At 42.3% G+C, this 19,360-nt stretch overlaps 4 protein-coding genes across 4 annotated transcripts in view; 2 read left to right on the top strand and 2 right to left on the bottom strand.

Moving 5' to 3' along the window:
* tbl3 (transducin beta like 3) overlaps positions 1-11,545 on the bottom strand; it is a 15,544-nt gene extending 3,999 nt beyond the window's left edge. The window contains exons 1-21 of the mRNA XM_031872235.1: positions 11,393-11,545; positions 11,217-11,268; positions 11,001-11,096; positions 10,511-10,558; positions 10,233-10,374; positions 10,037-10,121; positions 9,143-9,313; positions 8,937-9,012; positions 8,720-8,816; positions 8,376-8,584; positions 8,063-8,204; positions 7,407-7,465; positions 6,850-6,956; positions 6,563-6,698; positions 4,037-4,276; positions 3,744-3,814; positions 2,694-2,850; positions 2,335-2,393; positions 1,542-1,645; positions 401-472; positions 48-206 (exon numbers count right to left, since the gene is read on the bottom strand). Of these exons, the coding sequence (XP_031728095.1) occupies positions 48-206; positions 401-472; positions 1,542-1,645; positions 2,335-2,393; positions 2,694-2,850; positions 3,744-3,814; positions 4,037-4,276; positions 6,563-6,698; positions 6,850-6,956; positions 7,407-7,465; positions 8,063-8,204; positions 8,376-8,584; positions 8,720-8,816; positions 8,937-9,012; positions 9,143-9,313; positions 10,037-10,121; positions 10,233-10,374; positions 10,511-10,558; positions 11,001-11,096; positions 11,217-11,268; positions 11,393-11,424 (2,314 nt within the window). The 5' untranslated portion in view covers positions 11,425-11,545. The remainder of the gene's footprint in view (positions 1-47; positions 207-400; positions 473-1,541; positions 1,646-2,334; positions 2,394-2,693; positions 2,851-3,743; positions 3,815-4,036; positions 4,277-6,562; positions 6,699-6,849; positions 6,957-7,406; positions 7,466-8,062; positions 8,205-8,375; positions 8,585-8,719; positions 8,817-8,936; positions 9,013-9,142; positions 9,314-10,036; positions 10,122-10,232; positions 10,375-10,510; positions 10,559-11,000; positions 11,097-11,216; positions 11,269-11,392) is intronic.
* A 398-nt stretch (positions 11,546-11,943) lies between these two features.
* On the top strand, positions 11,944-14,254 carry rnf151 (ring finger protein 151). The gene is made up of 4 exons (XM_031872304.1): positions 11,944-12,105; positions 12,640-12,809; positions 12,934-13,030; positions 13,699-14,254. Exons 1-4 carry the CDS (start codon positions 12,103-12,105, stop codon positions 14,164-14,166), a joined length of 738 nt encoding a protein of 245 aa, XP_031728164.1. The 5' UTR covers positions 11,944-12,102; the 3' UTR covers positions 14,167-14,254.
* A 527-nt stretch (positions 14,255-14,781) lies between these two features.
* On the top strand, positions 14,782-16,781 carry rps2 (ribosomal protein S2). Its single transcript, XM_031872296.1, has 6 exons — positions 14,782-14,810; positions 15,101-15,262; positions 15,354-15,443; positions 15,766-15,873; positions 15,958-16,291; positions 16,557-16,781. Exons 2-6 carry the CDS (start codon positions 15,104-15,106, stop codon positions 16,730-16,732), a joined length of 867 nt encoding a protein of 288 aa, XP_031728156.1. The 5' UTR covers positions 14,782-14,810; positions 15,101-15,103; the 3' UTR covers positions 16,733-16,781.
* A 464-nt stretch (positions 16,782-17,245) lies between these two features.
* On the bottom strand, positions 17,246-19,049 carry ndufb10 (NADH:ubiquinone oxidoreductase subunit B10). The gene is made up of 4 exons (XM_031872297.1): positions 18,816-19,049; positions 18,359-18,497; positions 17,661-17,800; positions 17,246-17,402 (listed from the first exon to the last, which is right to left on the bottom strand). The coding sequence occupies exons 1-4, from the start codon at positions 18,961-18,963 to the stop codon at positions 17,314-17,316; spliced, it is 516 nt and encodes a 171-aa protein (XP_031728157.1). The 5' UTR covers positions 18,964-19,049; the 3' UTR covers positions 17,246-17,313.
* Between the last annotated feature and the right edge of the window lie 311 nt (positions 19,050-19,360).

The raw sequence follows: 19,360 nt of genomic DNA, 5'->3' as shown, positions 1-19,360 counted from the left end.
CACACACACACACACACACACACACACACACACACACACACACACACCTGTGTATGGAATGAGTCCCTCGAGGTGGGTTCGGGCGCCCTGGTACTGCAGCAGCTCCTCAGGCGGCAGGTGTGTGAGGAGCACCTGTAGGACGGCCTGGGCATCCTGACAGTTTCTGGCGTTGGTGTTCCACACGGCACAGTAGCGCAGGAGCGACTCTGAGTGGGGGGGTGAAGTCATAACGGGGTCACGTGGTGACAGCAGCCAGTGGTGAAGTAGGAAAGGGAAGGAAGGAATCAAAAGAGACAGACTTTATTAGTCTATTTTAACTTCTCCTTCTTTACTTTTAGACATTTCTTTGTCGTGTATGTTCCATCATTAGAAAGGTTGACGGACATCGTTGATCTGTTACCTTTCTGATCAACTCGTAGTTTCAGCACCGTCTTCTCCAACAGCGTGTGGCTATTCTCCACCTGACGGATCGCTAGAAGCAAAAGAGAACAACATGTCAGAGACATCGGACAGTCGGCTGTTTGTTCATCGTACCTTTGTAATGGTGTCTGGGTTTAATGTCCACACATGTCGGGTCACACTTTGATTGATGCATTATGAATCCTGTCCATGTAGAATAAATGAAGAATGGCTATTTTTTTGTGTGTCATTAGTCTGTGACGACACATAAAGCACTTAAGAGCCGGTGGATGAGCAATGACACCGCCTCATCCTGTGTTACTGGAACTTCTTCCTTTCAAAAAAGGTAAACATCTCAAATTTTGAATTATATATAATTCTACAAATTAACATTGGTGAGTGGAAACTGTTGTATAAATACTTTTAGGAAAACCCACAGGTGCACAGCTGAGATTGGCTCAACTCATATCCTCGCATGACTGGATGTGCTGCAATTTTGGATTATCAAAGATGTGTCAGCCTTTTGTTTGACAGCTACTGAATGACATACTGATCCACCCTCTGCAGGACTGCACATCATGTCCTACACGCAGAGCTCAATGTCTTTTATTATGGCTTGTTGTACTGATGGTTAAACGTTATGTTAACTACAATACAATTTAAACTGCCTTCCACTTTCCAATCGCAAAGTTCAAAGGGTTAACAACAGTCCGTACGTGACTTGTGTCACATACCAATGTGTTGAGAGACATGACGACGATTCAGCTTCCGATTAACAAAATGTCACTGTACATCTTTTGTTTTGAAAAATAAGTTGTGTCATGGGACAGAACAAAAGAGCCGAAATATTGTGCTCCATGAATCAACTCTTAAAAAGGGGAGCAGCCACCCACAACGAGTGACGACAGGATTGACGAGATAACCACAGGTGAAGCGAAGGACAGAGATGCAGTGAGTACAGAGGAGATATATTGTGGGACAAAAGCTACAGAACACATTTAAAACCATTGTGTACACCGCGAACAACCAGTAGATGTCTGAGTAGACGCATCCTGGTAGCCTAAAGGTTTAAAGCATCTCTATTTCCTGTCAGCTCTGAAGTGTCACAATAATTGCCTCAAAAATAGTTGTAGCTAAAGTACCTTTAATCACAGCGAGCACAGTGCGAGGCTGGTCCAGGGAGATGGCGAGACCCAGGGCCTTCAGGTACTTCTTCTCATGGAGCAGGTTGGACAACTCCTGCTGCCTTCAGACACAAGAAACACACACACACACACACACACACACACACACACACGTTCATTAACAGGCACATGCAGAAATATTTGTTCCTCAATGTTTACGGCAAATTAGCTCAAACGGTGAACGTCCACAGAAATGAGATACCAAAAACAAAAATGCAGTTCCTCGATTATGGATAGAAACCCATAAAATACACAAAGTCAAAAACTTCTACGTATCACATAAAAATGTCTTGACTACATCGATTTCTTTCACTACAATAACAAAGCGTTTAAGCATCTTTTACTCCGAGAAATCCTGCCAGATAAATATTGACTTGTTACCCAGGATAACATAAACATTCATTATACACATAATTAATTGTCTGAGACCTGAATTTCCCTCCTTCTTTTCAGCACACACACACACACACACACACACACACACACACACACACACACACACACACACACACAAAGCCAGGCCTGACCTCAACCTAACACAGTCTGTTTATTTATCAGGCGACATGATATCGCGACAAGGGAAACCAAAGCCGGGTCTGAAGCTGAGTGATTCCTCCAGGACAGACTTTGTTTGTGCACCACTTCAGTTCGAGCGATCTGTCAAGAGGATGTAGGGCTGAATGGCACGCTCTTATTTTGTCGCATCTGATCAACTGTTCTAAACTGAACGTTAATGGCGTGTGCAGCTTACTTAAGTATCTGATCCTCCTGCTTGGCCTGCTCCTCTGCCAGCTCCACCTCAGTCACATCCTAGCAGTGGACAAAACACAACATTGTTGTGGTTACACATTGATCCCTGCAGGGGAAACTCCCAGTTAGAGTAAAACGAAAGCTAAAACATAACCAACTAGATCAGATGTGTTCCAAAGACCAAAATTGATAGATTTGTTAAATAATAACTCTTGCATTTGTATTTCATTTATTGAGTGATTTATTACCCAAAGGACAGTTATGGATTACCCGGCAGTGAAGTTTGACTGCTAATCGATGCAGCTTCATTCTCTCTGCGTCCTCTGTTCAACAGGTGACTATCAATCACATCACACTTACCACCCACACAGTGATGTTGGAGTCGGCTGAACCCGTCACCATCTTGTCATCTTTGCTGCTGGAGTGGAGACCCCACACTTTGTCCTGGTGGGCGTCCAGCGTCTTCACACACTCGTTGGTCTTTATGGTCCACAGCTTCACTAAACCATCCGAGCCACTAAGGACAGAACATCAGTTGGGAGAGTTGAGTTACAACTGTGTGAGGGGGATCCACTACAATGCAGATAAAACACAAGTCTATACTACAATCTATGCTAATTCTAGTGAGGTGTTTAGCGTGTCTACGTTGCCACTGGAGAAGAGAAAAGAGAACGTAAACTCAAAAAGAGGCGGACATAATTAATAAATTAAGTGATCAACAGAAAATGTGTCGATTATATTTTGATATATCTTTTACGTTACAGTCGTTTAACCAAGCAAAATGGAAGATGTTTTCTGGTTTGAGCCTCTCACATCTAATACCTTTAAACAGAATGTCGTTGCCTTTTGGACTGTAATTGTGACAAAAAGTTGTCTTGGGTTCTCAGAACTTTTCGTTCACCTTACGATTAAATCAAAAACAAATTGGCATATTCATTTAAAGTCAGCATACAGATGAAAAATGAAACAGATTTTTGAGTGTGTAGTGAATGTGCACTATTCTCACACAAAGCAGCCACTCACAGCTGGAAAAAACAAAAAGCTGCGGTTTAAGTATCAAGTGTTTTCCTATCAAGCTGGTAACTTAATATCATTTTGTAAAAGTTTGCCACCAGCAGTCAAAACACAAGAACAATAGAAAATTCCTTTCACTTACTTTTCTTTCCATTAACTCTGAATAGTCCTCGTGAGCCCAAAGCCAGTTTTTGGATCGTGCCAATCAGATAAAACATGATAAGCACACATGAGGGTTTGGAGCTCACGTTTCCTTGTGCTCAGCACAAAGTGAGGCTTTTGTAAAAAAAAAAAATGAATTGACACCGCAGTGTTTCCAGAACTAACCTGCAAAAGTGAAGTAAAAAAACGAAGATAACATTGTTCTGGAGAAAAGCTTTGCATGTGTGTGGTTACCTGGTGAGCAGCTGAGTGCCTCGGCTCACAAAGATCACCTTCAACACCGATGCATCGTGACCCTCAAATGTCTAAAAAATGACAAACAAATATCACATATATACTTTAAAGCCACATAAATATCACAATTACAGTCATCTATGGGGAAATAACTCATTCATAACTCCAACAGACATTTAAAGTGAGAGATGTGATGTCTGTGCATAAAAAAGGACACTTGACGAGGGAGGGATCCGACTGCACACATACAACTGACGGTACTCTGTGACACATGCACACTTCTCGTGGCCCACCTTGAGGCAGCTGAAGTCTTGCAGGCTCCACAGTTTGGTGGCGCCGTCTGCGGAGGACGTGGCCAGCACCTGGTCGACGGGAGAGAAGCAGACGGCCCAGACGCCGCGCCGGTGGCCCCTGAAAACCCCCAGCATGCCCACGATCCCCTCCGCCGCCAGCGACCACAGCTTGGCCGTGCGGTCCTGGGACCCCGAAGCCAGCAGCTTGTCGTTGGGAGACACCGCCACGCTGTTTACATCCTGGAGGAAGCAAGGGCGGGAGATGAGGAGATGAGGACTCACCAACTTAGTAAATGCAAGTTTGAGGGAAGTAACTTCATTGGACATGGGAGAAGTTTGCCTTTAGGGCTTTCTACCAGAACTCTCCTTCGGTTTAGGCAAAAAACACACTTTGTCTGGTTAAAGACAACATCATGCTGGGCTGAAATAAACCCTTTCTGGTAGAAAGCCATGAAGGTAAATTTCTCCAATGTGCAAATTTCTTCGAAAACAAGATGGAAAAAAAGCCACGTCAAGGCATAAAACAAAATGGCATTTCTAACAAATCTCTGAATTCCTCTCACGATACTGCCCGGATGTTTTACACGACAACAAAAGACACGCTATGGAACCAAGTGCTGCTGATGGACAGATTGTTGATTATTGTATCGTACATCTCGACTCAGGTGTGTGTGTGCAGGCGTGACAGGAAATTATAGTCTGTTAAAACTGGACATTCCAGCGACTTCCTAGCTGTAATCAGTTCCACTGGTGAGCACTTCCTTGTGTTAAGAGTCACCCTGCAAGGACCTGTTTACAAAAGAGATTGCTGAAGACTGACTCACCTGTGTCTGTGTGTGTGTGTGTGTGTATACATTTAAGTAACCGGGTTAATGTAGTCTTTCTGCAGTAACCGGATTCATTAAATGTCATTACAACAACAAATCTTCCAGAATGGTCAAAATGTATTTAATACAGACACAGTTTTTCTACTAGAGTTCAGTAAATGTCCACAAACCACAGTGAAAATACTCCATTGTAAGTTTAAGTACTGCATTGAAAATGTTGAAGCATGGAAGTATTATGAGGAAAATGTACTTTAAGTATCAAAAATAAGTACTCAATGGAGTGAAATAGCCCCTGTGAGTGCGAGTTTATCTAATGATACACTGGGATATACCATTATATAGTATATCATTCGATTATTACTATTGTTTAAGAAGAATGTCACTCTTGTATTTGGTTCAGGTGAAATGTGATTAATGCATTTATTGTTTGGTTCATAAAAAGTATCGAAATAGAGAGAAATCACAATTACCCAGAGTTCAGAGTGACACCAACCGATTGTATAAAACCTCAAAATTCTTCAGTTTACTGTAATTTAAGAAAAGGAAAAACAGGAAGTCCTCACTGGATTATGACTATGTGCGCATTTGAACTACAGGTTTCAGACGAGGAACGCGTGTTGTCGGCTGTGCAGCAGGAAGAAGCCATGAAGCTACAGACTGAAACTAAAGGATAACAACTTCTAGGAATGGTCGTTGCTGAACAGTCAGACACTTCTGCACTGTGAGGATTAACTCTGCACTCTCATTACAGTCTGTTCTCTCCATGCAGCAAAATGCTCTGACAAACATTCTTTTAGAAATAAAAGTAAGCCGTAACCTGATTGGATCTTGTTCCATGAATAAATGTTAACAATGACTTTTCCTCGCTGTTTCCCAGAAAAGGGGATTAGCAGAGGAGTACGTCACTACACGAGTAGAAAGAAAGAATTTAAGACAATGGCGTGTCAATACCCTTTCTCTTCAGCGCATTCATTATCCAGGAAACAGGAAATATAAAAAAAAACCCAAATTATAAAAAAAAAGAATTCTCTTCCTCTGCTTATGTCATTAATAAAATATGTAGCACACCTTGTTTATGTACTTAGTTTATCATCTCAAGATTTGGTTTTAATTATTATCCTTATCTCCGCCAGAAGATTATGTATTTGTTCATGTGTGCACTTGGCTGTGTGTGCGAGTGTCTGTCCACAGCTAATCTCGCAGACTGCTGGATCCATCACTCAAGTATTTTTGTTGTGTTGATATAAATATGCTCAAGCACCTCTTGTGGTTGCAGTGATCCACATTGTTGAAAACGTATTTTATTGACTGTTTAATAGAGTCATTGAAGGCTGGGTCCTCACTACTCTTCACTGGCTGGTGGGAGGCTGAAGCATACTGGGCAGCAGAGGACTTTTCTCAGGACTGAAATGTCGACTCTTGGTAAAAAAAAAAAGTGATAAAAAGGTGCTGGAATTTACTTTTTTCTTTGGAATTAGATATTCAGGAGAATTGATGAATTGAGGGCAAGTGATGTTGCCTTCTACTCAAGTTGTTTCTCATCATGCAAAAGCCCACAGGATAGTTTTAGTGAACATCCCTCGATCTGAGATGTATTCTAGTGGTATCTTATGAAGGATAAATGCATTGGAAATAATATTTTGCAGGATGTTTAAATGTTGCTCTTTTCTTCTTCCTGTGTAGAGTTTTGTGCTCGTACCTTGTCATGTGCCTTCTCCGTGGCGCGGGGGGTCAGCTGGTGTATGTCCGCTCCTGTAGTAGACAAGTCTGTTGGGAGATCCCAAACCTTCAGGGTACAGTCCTGACTGCCAGACACTACGAAAGACGCTTTCATCCTGGACACAAAGATGGATAATCATTACCGTCACACAGACTCATTAATGTCCTTCACTTTACGACCAATTCCTGCCGGGACACGTGACAAGAAACACGTGTGTGTGTGTGTGTGTGTGTGTGTGTGTGTGTGTGTGTGTGCAGGAGTGTTACCTGGAGCAGGTGATGGAGCCCACCGCGTTAGCGTGGTTGGAGCCGTGAGCCACACAGTGCACCCGACCACTGTCACCGTCCATCTGCCACACACGCACTGACCTGTCCTAAAGACAAAGACACAACACGCACCAATTACCTCACCGTTAAACATAAACTCACAACCATGAGTGATCATACTGCCTCATCTCAGACATCGCTATTACAAACTGGAAACATTAGGCCACTAATTTGTAACTAATTAGCTCATTAGCTTACTGTGGCACATTAGCTTTGAGGTGGAAACTGAAATGTTGATTAATGTGTGCTGTCCCAGGTAAATAAATACATTTTTTTGTTTTTAATTACTGTAGAAACATGGCGGTGTAACGTGGCGGACAACAATTCGTAGTTTCAGGTAATTATAAACTAATGTAAACATAGTTATGAATATGAAATTACACATCTGCCAATAAATTCCTCTTAATGCTACACACTGATCCTCTAACAGAGTTCACTGTGAACACTCGTTGTTCCCTTAGTTTCGAGGGCTGGAAGGTGTTACGGTGTGAGCTCACCTTTGCACAGCTCGCAAAGAGAAAGCCCTTTTTGAACACGTCCAGTGACAGGACGGTATCTGTGGACAATGAACATATAGAAATAGCAGTGAATGTCAGAATAGATAATCTTCTCTCCAACCTGCTCAGCAAGTCACTTTTTAAACACCATGAAGCTGAGATAACCCGATGGTATCAGATTTTGTACTTTTTTACTTAGTTGATATTCTTACTATTTATTACTGTGATCCTGTGAATTTCCCCACTGCGGGACTAATAAATGATTATCTTATCTTATCTTATCTTATCATATCATATCTTATTACCAGTGTGGTAATATATCTGCAACTGCTGCAAGGTTTTCATTCCCAGTCATCCATGTTTCTCCAAGTCATGCAGCTATTGCAGCTTTTAGAAACTACAGAAAAACTTGCAAAAATAGACTGAAGAATAACTGTTTTACCTACATTCATTGTTCTTACAGCGTCTGACCCAGACACATGGTGTGGAAATGTTTTCAAGACAGATAAATTAATAATAATATATATATATATATTTTTTATTTATTTATTTATTTTTTTTGGAAACCTTCTGCCCTCTGGTGATTAAATAAACGTACTGCTTTGCATTTCACATCGGTACTTGTTTACACATGCTGCCCTCTGCTGGTTACTGACCTGTGTGTCCGTAGAGGATCTGGCAGCTGTTGGTGAGCAGCTCAAACACCTTCAGCTGGCAGCTGTTGGTGGCCACCACAATGTGGCTGTCCCCTTTACCCAAAAACTTCACGTCCAGCACTTCGTCATTGTATCCCACAAACTGTGAGAGAGTGGACAGAGGGAACAACAGAAGATGGGCGAGGGTGACCATTAATTATGTATGAATAATCATAAAAGATGCCCTGAATGGCCGGAGTCTCTAGTTTGATGATGAAGTTGTCCAGAACAATTTGCAAGAGACAAATGTATCGACCTCCACCTCAGTACACACCTGCTGCTGTGTGGTGAGACCAGGCAGCTGGTAGAGCACAATGTTGTGCTCCGCTGTGATTGTGGCCAGTCTGGAGGAGGCAGGCAGGTGAAGGAGGTACGTTAGACCGCGGGGGTCGTCGTCCTTCTCTTCCTCTTCCTCAGAGACGGCCGTGAGGGTCTGGGCGTAGACACAACGCGCCGTGCTGGCTTCCCACACTCGCAATACACCTAAAGGTGAAGAAGGGAGACGGGGTGAGAGACAGAGACATTCAAAGAAAAGCTCTGAGGAATTGAGGTCACACAAAATATGGATTCATGCACGGCAGCACAAATTAGATGTTCGGGACAACTCAAGAGGCAAACCTTTGCTGCCTGCTGTGATGAAATGCAAGTCTTTGCTCTTCACTCCAATCTGAGACAAGTCCTCACCCTCAGGCAGCAGCACAACACCCTCCACGGCCTGACGACAAAGACAACACACACAGAGAATGAAGCTGCAGTCTTTTTCCAACATGAAGAGTACAAAAATATTGATTCTTTCTTCATCAAATAATACATGAATATCTCCCCGTTGTCTTACCTCGTAGACCGGCACAGTTCTCTTGGCTTTCCGAGACTTCAGGTCCCACACTGTGCAGATCTTGTCTCTGCCCGAACTGCAAATAAAGATCGGCACACAATCACAGCAAGAAGAAGAAAGAAAGAAAACACTCCCCATGAGATGACCCCAAAACTTTAGATGTTGTGAGTAACAGCCCATCCATCGGGTGGCTGAGTGTACGGTACCTGACCATGGTGCCGCCGTCGGGACTGAAGCTGAGGGAGGTGACAGCGCTGTAGTGGCTCTGCAGCACACACACACACTGACTGGAGCGCAGGTCCCACAGCCGAATGCCACAGTCCAGAGAGGAGGAGAAGAGCTGCAGCCTGCTGATGTCTGGGTGGAACTGGACCAGGCTGCAAAGATACACACGAGTATGTTACTGAATTTAGTTATACACTAAAGCTAAAACCTGTAACTTTCAAACATTTTATGGTACATATGTTAATGTATATGTTTACTATAAATTATTAAAGAAAAATTAAAAGACACCAATATTAAAAACACTGTATTTTTCGAATTGGAATATCTGAAAGTCAGATCTTTACTGGCCTTCAACACCAGCAAACAAAGTACATCCGAATCACCTTTATTGGCCAAGTGTGTGTGTGCATACATGGATGAATTTGACTGTTTTTTGCATCTCTCTTGACAAAAAAGGAAATAATAGCTAGGAAGATCAACAAAGTCGGGCATAAAGGTAAATAATAGACAGGACTTTTATGTACACAAGTATGAAACAATAGGCGTGTATATATATATATATATAGTGTATATATACAAGTCAAATACATTGCTCAATCCTATTAGTTACTTATACAGACTTATGGCATATAAAAAATATATTTTAAGATAATACTTAAAGCAATTCTAATTATTTAATGATTTATTCACTGATGAATCTTCATGAAAAAAAGATTTTTGTAGAAAAACATGTTTATGTATCTCAAAGTAAGATAAAGGAGAAAAAAGTAGGAATGACATAGTGATCTTGAGTATACAAGTATTTGAATGAAGAAACAACTTCTGTTAATACATATTATTCAAAGCATTTCTTGTTCAAAGATATTACAACTTACTGAACAACACCAGATGAGCCTTTAAGGTTGTGTGTGCAGTACTGCTTCACCACATCCCAAAGCTTTATAGTGCCATCACAGCCACCTGCAAGACCACAAGAAGACAAACACTGAAAACTGCAAAACGTCTATGTAGCAGAGATCAGGCAGAAAGACGGGACACAAAAGACACAACTTATTGTCAATAATTGCTGACCTGTGGCCACGAGTGTAGAGGTGGAGTCAAAGGTCATACTGGCCACAGGAACAGTGTGAATGGCCCTCCAGGAGCGAGTACACTGAGCTTGCCTCCAGTCCCACTGCTTCAGCAGCAGAGCTCTACTAGCCGTTACCAGCATCTGTGGTGGAAAGCCGAACAGAGACACACATGTGTACTGAATACTTTCTCACAGAAGAACATCGAGCAAAAACATCCAAATTCACACGATGAAGTTCGACTGAAGTGATGACAGGCGCTCGAAGTGTTGGCTTTACCTCATCGTCACAGCTGAGTGCAAAGGATGTGATGTCCTCTTGATCATCCTGCAATTACATAATGGACAGACAGGATTGTTCAATTAACAATATGACACAAACAAAGCTAATATTTACATTTGAGAAGCTGGTACCAAAAAAAAGTTTGACATGTTTTGTTTAGTAAATCACAAATGATTAACAAAATTCATGCTAATTGGCTTTATGTCGGTCAATTAATCAATTAATCAGTTTAGCTCGAATCATATTACCAACACTATATATATGTAATTCATCATGAATAAAATCAAAGTCATAAAGCCTGCATAAAGTACTATACATCTTTACATTTATGGCATCACAGTAAATAAAGGAAGTAGTACTTATGTAGGGAGGCAACACACGCTCTATTCTGCTGGGCATTATTCTATGACAGTAGTTATTCTGCTGTTGCAAACATTAAAGATATAAGGCTCTGTCCTTCAAAGGTAACCACCCACTCTGTACTCACATGCTGAACACTGTGGACAATCTTCCCTGTGCTGATCTCCAAAACGTTGACACGAGATTCACACGTGCAAAAGATGTACTGTTCATCTTTGCTGATCTGGAAAACAAACAGACAATGAGGTTATTAAGGACCATCAGAGACAAGTGCAACATGTATTATACACTGATTATAGCAACACAGACACGTTTGACACCAAACACAAGGCAGCCAACTCACCTGCACTTTTCCTCCTTTGTAAAACGGCTCAATCTTGCTGTCAACGACATAACTGTAAGGGGAAAAACATGAATATGAATATATGTTGTACCAACTTCAAATGACACTATAAGCTAGCTTGTGTTAGCCAGCTAGCAAGGTTTGCAGCCTGCACGTGCGATACATCACAAACTCACTTGGTTTTGAATTGAAGGTTGGGGTTTGCCATCTTGCTCACGTTGAATCCCCAAACTTAAATATTTTTTTGTCAGCTACAGTTAGTTAATTACTTATTTCTCACTTCACACGTTGGCTGAAGTCAACACATTCCGCATGTTGGTGGTTGGTACCCGAGTCGCACACAATGTACGTCATCTGAGCGCACTGCGCTGTGATTGGCCAGACGGGTTTTGCTCGTAACACAGCATCTACTGGCAACATGTAAACAAACATGAATTCTATGAAGAAAACGTGAAAACTATTTTTTTATGTGGAATAAATACGTTTATAAGTTACGTAGGTGAATGCTATGAGATCATTGTAGTCTTAACAGTAACAGTGACATTTAGATTGAGTCCCCGACTCTAACAATAGAGTCACCTGGGTTTATTCATGTTCACAAGTTCCTGTTTTGACGCGTGGAGGCTGAGCTTTGGTGCTAGAACAGCAGGGAAAGGACGCGCTCCATAATGAGCGCCATTATCTCCCTTCGTTTTCGTAATTTACTGTTTTCAGTTGTCCACACAAACTCACACGCACAGGGTACCTCCTTCGCGTTTTGTCAGGAATGTTCATGTGTGTGTTGTATTGATAACGCGGGTGTGTGTTTCGCGTGTGACATGTGAGTGGACCGATACGGAGTAAGCCAGCGCCGGGAATGGAAACACGGTGAAGAGAGAAGATTGTCATGGTGAGTACACAACCGCTTTTGTTTATTTATGAATTTGTCGGTTTAGGACACTGTACTTACTATTACACATAGGGTTATACCCTTAGCACAGAGCCTAATATCTTCAGTGACCTGTGAAATTTGCTTTCCTTTGAAATACATGGTGAGTGTCATGTTAGTTTTTATTATTAGATATTATTATTAACTAAAAATGAAATAATGCCAAACATCATGTGTTATAAGCATTTTGTAATCATCTTTTTGAAGGATTAAACTTGCTTTTTGTTATCATGTAATCAGTCATATGACTTTCCAGAACAATTCTGTATTATCTTCTCTTGCCTTTATGTTGAAAACACTGTGGACGGGTTGTGGGCAGCTGTGGAGCTATGTTTTACAGCTGTAGAGAAAATACTCACCTATTGGTACATCAGGGGTCACAGTTTTTCCAAGTCCTCAGCTGGCACAACTCTACCCTTTAATGTCTCCCTGATAATATTAATAACACTTTATGATAACTCACAATAAAGTAGTATTTATTTTGGCCACATCCAGGCGGACCCAGAGGTGTCAACACAGAGTGGGGGCTATGATGTGGAGCTGTTCGTGGACACTCCAGACTACGATCTGATCTGCACTATATGCCAGGGGGTCCTCAGGTGTCCAGTGAGAGCTAAATGCCACCACATCTTCTGCAAGAAATGCATTTTACAGTGGCTGAAGAGGTACTGAACACAACATTGATCAATACCACTGAATGAGAACAGTGTAAAGTTGTACTGCATTAGATTGTTATTCATGTCTGGTCCATGCAAAGGATTAGGACTAACTGTTGTTTATCCTCTGTAGGCAGGAGACCTGCCCCTGCTGCAGGAAGCCCGTAAACCCGAGCTTGATCTTTGGCATGTTCAAGCTGAGCAAATCTATTGGACGCATGAAGATCAAGGTAGGAAATGGAAAGTAGAAGCTGGACATTTACATAAATTGTAAATAGTGTAGTAAAACTCATTTTAGTAATTGAGTGGCTGCATTAGCTCTTTAGGAGAAAAAGGAGGACCAAACCAACAACATGGCCTTACATTATCTCGTTCTGAAGCTCTGGGGAGGGGGATCGGTAAAGAGATACAGAGTAGATTAATACCCTGGGTTTTTTTCTAGCCTTTTAAATTAATTTATAGGGTTTATTCATGTCGAATGTTTGCTGTCAATATGTGACTATGGTCTTTTAATGATAATATCTGTAATTATAAGGGTGTGACGAACATTATTTTAATTTAATATACATTATTTTTTCACTTAATCAATTAGTCTATAAAATGTCTATAAATTACTTCAGCTTTTGATACGATCCCCCTTTTTGCAAATTATACTTAGTTTTACTTCAGTGATATTTTTAATGAAAGATGTTTACTTGTTATGGAGTATTTTCATACTCCAGTATTGTTACTTTTACTTCAGTGAAGGATGTGAATAATTTCTCCACCACTTGTAATCTCACCTCTGCTTGTATAATAAAGTCAACAAACAGTGGTTGAGAAGTATGTCATGCTTCAGGCATATAAACCATGTTTTGTACTGATATCTTTGTGTTTCTCTGTATCTGGCCTCTTATAGTGTAAGAATGAGATCCGGGGTTGTGTAGAGACCTTCTCTCTCTCGGAGCAATACTGCCACAGCATGAGCTGTCTGTACGAGCTCATCCCCTGTCCGTACCAGGGCTGCCGGGCACAGCTCCTCCGCAGAGACCTGGACACCCATGCACGGCATTGTGAACACTGGCGTCAGCCCTGCCACATGGGCTGCGGGGCGATTCTCTCCCACCGCACCCAGGCCCAACACAACTGCTACAAGCTACTGAGGCAGGAGTATGAAGCCAGACAGAGGAACCACAGGGCCATCGCAACTGCCCTACAGAGGAAGATGAGGAAGATGCAGAGCACCATGGCCCACATGAAGAGGCAGATAGGGCTGATCTGTGAAAGCCTGCAAGTGATGGACGATCTGCACGAGGTGGAAGAGGAGGACCTTGGAGAGAGCAGTGGCAACTCTAGTGGGCCGCCAGGTATCAACAACAGCAACTGAGGGACAGTTACTGCTGCTAATTGGCTGCTGCTGTGTGTAATTTACACATGCATTAATTTCTTTCAAGGTGTGTGTTTTTAGAATAAAAAGAGTGAAATAATCTTTTTTGTAGAGTTTTTGTTGACATGTGATGCATCTCTCCAACTATTTTTTTTAATGAGGTAAGGTCAGGTTTTATTTTTCAACAATTATACTGAATAATGCAAACCAAGGAACTATATCAATTAGCATATGCATGTGACTGCATACAGAATAAATACATAAAAGCATAACAAATATACAATGTTGGCCTATCAGGGATAAAGCAAAAATAGAATAATGTCCTTAAACTGTTTTTATGTTTCAGAGTCTTTTACTGTGAGGAAGCATATCTGATAATGGCGGATTTATTACTATTTTTACTATTTTATTTTAAACGTATCTCAGTAACCTCTTGTCTTCTTTTGTGTGGTTTTGCTTCAAAGAACGAAAGATATCAAATAAAGTCCATACAACTATCATTATAGAATATGTTCAGCTCTGAATAAACGGCCGCTAGGGGCAGCAGTGAGAATGTTTTGTGAAAGAGGTAATATCGCGATAACGCCTTTCAAATAAAACCCGGCGAGACTTCACGTCGGTCTTCTTCCTGTTATAACAATCACGTAAGTTGAACGCAGAAGAATCGCTCCCGACTGAAATCGTGCTTTATCTCACACATCCTTCTGCTAAACACAATCATCAAATCTACTAAATGACATTTGAATATGTTCCTTCTAAACCCTGCTAGTATTTACGAGGAGAACGTGTCAGAGATGGAGAATTTCTTAAATATTGAACGAACGTTGAACATGGCGGCGATGCTCTGGCTAGCCGGGCGCTTGCTAACTTGCGCGCTCTCTTGCTTTTTAGAGGTTATACGAAATACTAAATTATCTGTTTTTTTGTTCTGCAGCAAATGGCGGACGACGCCGGTGGTAGAGGAGGTTTTCGCGGAGGTTTTGGGGACCGTGGAGGTTTTGGGGACCGTGGTCGCGGTGGCGGACGGGGCCGTGGACGCGGTAGAGGCCGCGGCAGGGGCCGCGGGGCCCGGGGCGGCAAGTCTGAGGACAAGGAAGTAAGATGAAAGCTCATTAACGTCTGAATGAAACAATATAATTCACAACACCACGAACTGTTGTTCACTGAGACGCTCTGTCTTTTGCCAGTGGATACCAGTCACCAAGCTGGGCCGCCTGGTGAAGGATCTGAAGATCAAATCCCTGGAGGAGATCTACCTGTACTCTCTGCCCATCAAGGTAAGCAGTGAGAGGATGGATATAGTGACAGACTGACGACGTTTAGATGGATGTGTTGTTGATGCTAACCGGATAGCAAAGGTCTCTGTAGGTCTATGGCATTCAAAGTGCATTACTGGTCTTAAAAGGATGCTTGCTTAAAGTTATAGCCAAATACATTGTGTGTAGTTTGTGCCATAATTACGTTAGAGTAAAAAAAGTATTTTTGCATATCATGCCGTTGTATTACAATAAAGCGCAGGCAACACCTAATGTCAGCTGTGGCATCCTGATGCAAAATTAAACTTTTTTTTTTTTTTTTTTTTTTGACTTTTTCCTGTAGGAGTCTGAGATCATCGACTTCTTCCTGGCTTCAGGTCTGAAGGACGAGGTGCTCAAGATTATGCCCGTCCAGAAGCAGACCCGGGCCGGTCAGCGCACCAGGTTCAAGGTGAGTCATTTAATCTTGTGGAGACGGTCTCATTCTACTGGTGTTATCCCGTCCAAATGTGACATTGTTGGCTTTTGTTTACAGGCCTTTGTCGCAATTGGCGACTACAATGGTCACGTGGGTCTGGGGGTGAAGTGCTCCAAAGAGGTGGCTACGGCCATCCGTGGTGCCATCATCTTGGCCAAGCTGTCCATTGTCCCCGTCAGGAGAGGTTATTGGGGTAACAAGATCGGCAAGCCCCACACCGTGCCCTGCAAGGTGACCGGCCGCTGCGGCTCTGTCCTGGTGCGTCTCATCCCGGCACCCCGTGGTACCGGCATCGTGTCCGCCCCCGTGCCCAAGAAGCTGCTCACGATGGCCGGTATCGACGATTGCTACACCTCGGCCAGGGGCTGCACCGCCACCCTCGGCAACTTCGGTAAGAGTCTTCTGATGGTTTCGTCTCTTTATCTGTGTTGCTGTGTTTTCTCCTGCTTTGCCCAGCTTCACCCATGCAGTGGTGTAGTTGCCGTTATCGGGAGAGAAAGAAACAAGTATTGTAATGCACGGCAGAGAGACTGTTTCAGTGATCTCCTCTGTTCATATTTTCAGCACAACATTGTTACCAAAAATACTGCAGCTGTATTATGCGTGGAGCTCCATCTTGAGCATCTCCTCACTGTTTGTTTTCATTTCCTCATCAGCCAAGGCCACCTTTGATGCCATCTCCAAGACTTACAGCTACCTGACCCCTGACCTGTGGAAGGAGACTGTCTTTACAAAGTCTCCCTACCAGGAGTTCACTGACCATCTGGCCAAGACTCACACCAGGGTGTCTGTGCAGAGAGGTGGACAGGCCACCCCAGTCCCTACTGCCTAAAGTTTTTCTACAGAGAATCGTTGAATAAACGTTCTGAAACAAAGTGCAACCTGTGTTTTTTCTTGTGCTGAACTCATGACAGAACAGGGGTGAGAGAGGAAAGTACTTTTTTTTACTATGGGTACTGTTAGGTAGGGGTGAATGTACAGCAATGTTTAACTGCAGTATGAAATATCACTAGTGTTATAAAGGAAGAAATTTCCAATGGTATAAAACACCAGATGGGGTTGTTTCTGGCTAATTAAGCAAATGAAATCCTATTATGTCAAATCTTAGTGATTTAAAAGTCCAGTCTACAAACTTGGCTTGTCTACATGTCTAATTCATCATAGAAATTGTGATTGGCAAACTGTTACTGAAAGCATAGTATCTGGTAGGTGTAAGACCCAATAAAGGCTTATGCAAGAGTCACTTGAAAGTATAAGTTCCTGCATCAACCTCCAGTTATAACTTTAATAATCATGCACAGATGGCTAGGTGTGCTGCAATTTGTGAATGATGGAAAGACACTAATTGACGTGATGTATCACATGAAGTTTATTATACAATTATTACACGGGACGGATAGTAGGGAACTGTTCTTAAGCAGTCTGGGCCTGAGCAGCGATCATCCGTTCTTTTTGCTTCATTAGACATTTCCTCCCGCTGGCGTATGCTCCCAGGTCTCCATCTGGAAAGAGGTTAAGACATGTCAACCATCTTAAATATAAGGTTTATTTTTTGTCCAATTAATATAAAAACTGAAGAAAGCAGATTCTGCCAATTGTTTCAGTGCAAATGTACAATAATGCACATACAGTGCATTATGGGTAAGTCATCCCTTGAACTATGACAGCATTTGCCACACTGTATTTAGTCAGCAGTCTGACATGTTTCCTGAATGAGTCCACACCACACACATTCAAGCTCCGAACTGCACAATACTTACAGCGTGACTGGAAGTTGTGGGTCACCTCGGTGAACTGCTGTATTTCATTGGAACAGTTCTGCTGGTAGCTGGATCCTTCTCTCTGGTGGCAGGCCCTCATACGCTCCTGGACCACCTTCACAATCTCCTGGTCCACTTTGCTGTGGGGTGAAGACAACACATGGTGACACTTTGATAGAGGCACCCTGACCACTACAGCAACCTTACATGTGCGTGAATTCAGTATCGAGTCCTTGTAATAAGACTCATTTTTTAAGGCCACCATTGTCTCATAATGAAAGAACTATTAAAAAAGGCATGCCTGCATGGCCAAAACAATTGGTGGGTTGCACCTATAGTGTATGTGATTGTTGTACATCTAATTTCAAAGCCATGGGCATTAATACGCTTCTATAATAGCCTCTACTCTAATGCATCCAGTTCATCCCGAAGGTGTTGAATGGGGTCTAGGTGGGACCTCTGTGCATATGGGGTCAGATCAGTCTCAATATTATGAATGCACACAGAACGAGGCCTCACGATTAGGTAAAGCTGCCATGATCAAAATGTATATTTGTGCTGTAGTTGTGTGTGTTGTGCCCAAAGATAAGTGCATTTGCCACTTTGTACAGTTGGTAATAAAGCCAACAAGCAACGTTATAATGACCTAGGTGTTGGGTACACAAATGTCCATCTGGATGATTTAACCCTTTACTCACTAGTCTCTCCTCCACTGCATCTCAGCCTCGTAGTAGCAGAGGTAATCTCCCTGCTGGCACTCCGTCAGGTCAGGAACACGGCGGAACTTCTGGTGGAAGTAGACCGGCCTGTTTTTAGACCGGATGCTGTCAACAACATCTAGATGAGAGAGAAAAAAACATAATTATACAAACATAGTCATAGTTAAACCTAACGGCAGACAAGGCCGTGTGGGTTAAACTGTGACGTGATGCGTCTGTGAATGAAGCTAGCTAGCATAACATCTAGGTTAGCTTGCATAGCTAGCTAACGCTGTCCATTATTGACACAAATCACAGCCTTGTAGATTATTTAGTGTGGTATTTTGCAAGCACACAACAATGATAGCAGCGATATGAAGTACAAATATCCCAACAATATGTCTCCCTAAAGCCGTGTTATCCTGTTAGCACAGTTAGCTCTGTTAGCTTCGGTTACCTCTAAATGTGGTGACAGGCAAGTCCACGGAGTAATAGAAGAGTTTAGACAGAATCAGGGCCGGGTTTGGCAGTGCTGTCTGTTTGTCCACAACCGGAGTCTGCCGGGGAGGCTCCGGGTATGCTCCTTTATCATAGTCAGTCGGCATTTTGCCTAAAAATGACCAGGACCAAAGAAATCCTACAATTCGACCTCGGCAATTCTCCTTTCGAGGTGGCGCATGCGCAGAAGACGCAGCATAATGGCGAAATAGAGGTCAACAAATGTAAAACCGCAATGTTATCTAGATACGTTTTATTCTGATTATTCCAAAAAATATCATTCTTGACAAATATTATATCAAACGAGGAACTCAGCACAAGTTAATTTACAGCATTTTTAAGACATAAAGGTCATAGGGCAAAGGTCACAGGTGGAGCTGTTGTACCATGGAAATGCAGCAGGTGGTGGTGCATGGCTGACTATAAGCCTACTTAAATACACTCAACTAGTACACACTCACCAGAGAATTTCTGGAACGTAAAATGTTGAGACATTAACACATA

Source organism: Anarrhichthys ocellatus, unplaced genomic scaffold (genome assembly GCF_004355925.1).
Source record: "Anarrhichthys ocellatus isolate YVR2014 unplaced genomic scaffold, GSC_Weel_1.0 scaffold62, whole genome shotgun sequence".
Classification (NCBI taxonomy): Eukaryota; Metazoa; Chordata; class Actinopteri; order Perciformes; family Anarhichadidae; genus Anarrhichthys; species Anarrhichthys ocellatus.
Note: the sequence above shows the minus strand (reverse complement) of the source record. Positions and strands in the feature narration are given on the sequence as shown.